Source organism: Cataglyphis hispanica, chromosome 1 (assembly GCF_021464435.1).
Source record: "Cataglyphis hispanica isolate Lineage 1 chromosome 1, ULB_Chis1_1.0, whole genome shotgun sequence".
NCBI lineage: Eukaryota > Metazoa > Arthropoda > Insecta > Hymenoptera > Formicidae > Cataglyphis > Cataglyphis hispanica.
Window position 1 is genome coordinate 8240992 of NC_065954.1, and position 2914 is coordinate 8243905.

At 27.5% G+C, this 2914-nt stretch overlaps 1 protein-coding gene across 2 annotated transcripts; it reads right to left on the minus strand.

Annotated features, from left to right (window-relative positions):
• On the minus strand, positions 1-2200 carry LOC126850908 (uncharacterized). Of its 2 annotated transcripts, none has more exons than XM_050594387.1 (5): positions 2057-2200; positions 1630-1844; positions 1293-1413; positions 910-1026; positions 1-778 (listed from the first exon to the last, which is right to left on the minus strand). In XM_050594387.1, the coding sequence occupies exons 1-5, from the start codon at positions 2129-2131 to the stop codon at positions 413-415; spliced, it is 894 nt and encodes a 297-aa protein (XP_050450344.1). In that variant the 5' UTR covers positions 2132-2200; the 3' UTR covers positions 1-412. The 2 variants fall into 2 exon arrangements, with proteins under 2 accessions (XP_050450344.1, XP_050450334.1); XM_050594377.1 differs by having other exon boundaries at positions 910-1116.
• Positions 2201-2914: the final 714 nt, after the last annotated feature.

The window sequence follows — 2914 nt, forward strand, 5'->3', positions numbered from 1 at the left end:
TCAGATTAATAATCTTTATTGCGTTGATTTATGATGACGTTATATTTAAATGTTTAGAGTATACAAGATATTTTTTTCGATAAATGAAGGAAAGCAATATAATATTTCTGAGCGTATCTCACTGATGTATCACGTATAAATAACTATATCTATGCTCAACGATTTTGTTTATAAATTAGTATTATATATTTATAAGAAATTTAAATATGATAAATTCGTGTAATTTATAAAAACATTTATATGTAGCAAAAACATTAACTATATTAATCAAGCAGTTTTTTTTTAAATAAAATATTTTAGAGTCTGTGATAAGTCTAACTAGCAAGAGTAATTATCAAAAAAATTTATACATTATTATGGTAAAAATTATCAAAATTTTATACATTATTCTGGCAATTTTATTGTATAATTATTATGGCTTTTTCTTAGTTATGAAGGTTGGCTTTGGTATAGTGCTTTTCACATGAGCGTATTTCGGATTTTTCGGGATCAAACTTGGTGACATCTTGTTATATAATCCATCTAACTTTGAAACCGAAGAATCCAGTTTTGTGGATAATTTCTTAGGAGTTATACTGCACGCTCCACCAGTACTTTTACGTCTGTCCGGTAAAGTATCCTCCTTTTCCACTACATGCGTTTTAGAAGATACTGATGTTCCAGAAAATGTTGTCAACGATCTGCGAATTTTGGTGGGCCCTTTCTTGGTTATTGTTGACGTGCGATTAAAATTAAGAAGACTATTTGGATACGATTGCTGTGTTTGTTTGGATGCTTGCTATATAAAATAATTTAATTATATATAAATAATAATATTTTGTGATACACATACACATATATGTTATAAAACACATATATTATAAGATATTATTTTCATGTATACATATTCATATGTATATGAAAAGTTACCTTTTTTAAGTCATCAATTTTTAGTGTAATGTTTACTGCAGACTCTCGTATTTCTTCCAATGATTGTATAAAAATGTCATTCAATGAACTACAGAATGAATTCTCGAAAACGTCTTCCTGTATATCATCATTTATTTTTTGATCTTCTTTGCAAAAAGTATCAGATCTACCAATAGTGCAGATCATGGGATTTGATCGTGAAATAAACTACGAATAAGTGACAAGCAAAGCTATAGCGATAGCAAACTAAGTAATTGAATAATCAATCAATATCAGAATTATAATTGGTTTTCAAATCAGTAACGAACAATGAAGAAAAATTAGAAAACATAGTAATTGAAATTGAAGATATAATAAAACATTAATTCAAAATTGCATGTTACCTTCTTTTCATTCTGCAATATGTTCAAACTATTCTCCGCTTCTTTTTCATTAGTTTTTAATGACGTGTCAGAAAAAGATAAGCCAGAATCCGTTACGGCTAAGTGAGATCTATTTTCAGATCTAAATGAATATAATATTGTTAATAAATAAATAAAATAAATCTAAATAAATCTAATATTATTAATATTAATAAATATTAATAATATTATATTTATTAATATTATATTTTAGATATTAATATAAAATATTAATATTAATAAATATTATAATAATACGAAATATGTTAAAAACAATATAAAATAACATCTTTTTTACGCCAAGTTCTAAAAATCTAACCTGTACGTATTCTCATTGTTTTCAGTGTCATTAATCTTTGAAATAATCGGAATTGGTTTAGAAATATCGCTTCCCTGATTTAGATCCTTTGTTTCAAACTCATTGTCATTGTCATTCTCACTATCCTTTATCCCAAGTGCGCGAAGCACATGATGTACGGTATACGCTATTTGTTCATTAGTCAAGGGCACAATAACATTGTTTGGTTTACTTTTCTAGAACATTAATAACGATAATAGATTATATCCTAAAATCTTACCACTTGCGTGCCTTATACTTCTCTCGTTACGTATGTACACATATATAAAACTAATTTTACAGCTAATACACACATTAATATTTTTGTCTCTCCGCGACTACATTTTATTTTTCTTTGAAACATTATATATATATTTTTTTTTAATCGAGTCAAATACTTTTTACATACTTTTAAATTTAAATTCTCTTTCATATAACTCATGACTAATCGCGAGAAATCTTCAGCGAAACGTAGCACACTCATTCTGGACACAGTAGACAACACACATCAACGATGAATTTCAAATGACTGATCGATCGGCGGATCGACCGCTTTCATAATGACCTTTATATTTGGTGTGTGTTTACAGTCAGCCACACAGTGCTGACAATGTTAACAAGTTCTCTTGTCCCTCTCGATATTTTCGAAGTTGATAGATATGTAATATTTCAGAAAAAAAGATGAATGATATAAAATGTCTAACTATATTCGCCTGTATATTTGCTCGTATCTTTCCTAAGTTTCAATTAATTTTTTGTTATTTAATAAATAGATCTGAAAAAACTTTTCTCCGGATTAAAACAATAAATAATAAATACAATAAAAACGTAATTTGTTAAAGCCTCATGTTTTCATACAATTAATAAACTAAATATATATCACATAACTCATTGCTTGTGGCTCACATTGCCTTTTTCATTATTTCATTCCATTTAGGAAGATTACATTAGTTTACAAGATTTTGTGTCAGAGCATTTCAACACTGTTTCTAGAATAGTATTAAATGCTGAGAACGAATCTGCCAATTCCAAAAATTTGTATCAAGTCAGGTTTTCGAGAAAAATAGAGTTGAAATCCATAAAAATGTATTTTTTACTATCTTTGAAAATTCATAGCAGACAAACCCGATGTGCAAAAGATTTCAAATAAGGTTTAAATGAAAGCTTCAATATTATACTTTAATATAAAAATATCGAATCTTTTGCAATCAAACTGTAAGAGGGCAGACGTTAAACTTCAAGCTTTTATTTGAGCCCTGTTTGAAGT

Bases quoted from the DNA above. Each gene is read 5' to 3' on its own strand.
- LOC126850908 (XM_050594377.1), bottom strand. From the start codon at position 2,131: ATGAGTGTGCTACGTTTCGCTGAAGATTTCTCGCGATTAGTCATGAGT. The intron at 1,845-2,056 runs GTATGTAAAAAG...TTAATGTTCTAG, and splicing joins AAGAGAATTTAAATTTAAAA to AAAAGTAAACCAAACAATGT. The intron at 779-909 runs GTAACTTTTCAT...TATTTTATATAG, and splicing joins AAATTGATGACTTAAAAAAG to CAAGCATCCAAACAAACACA.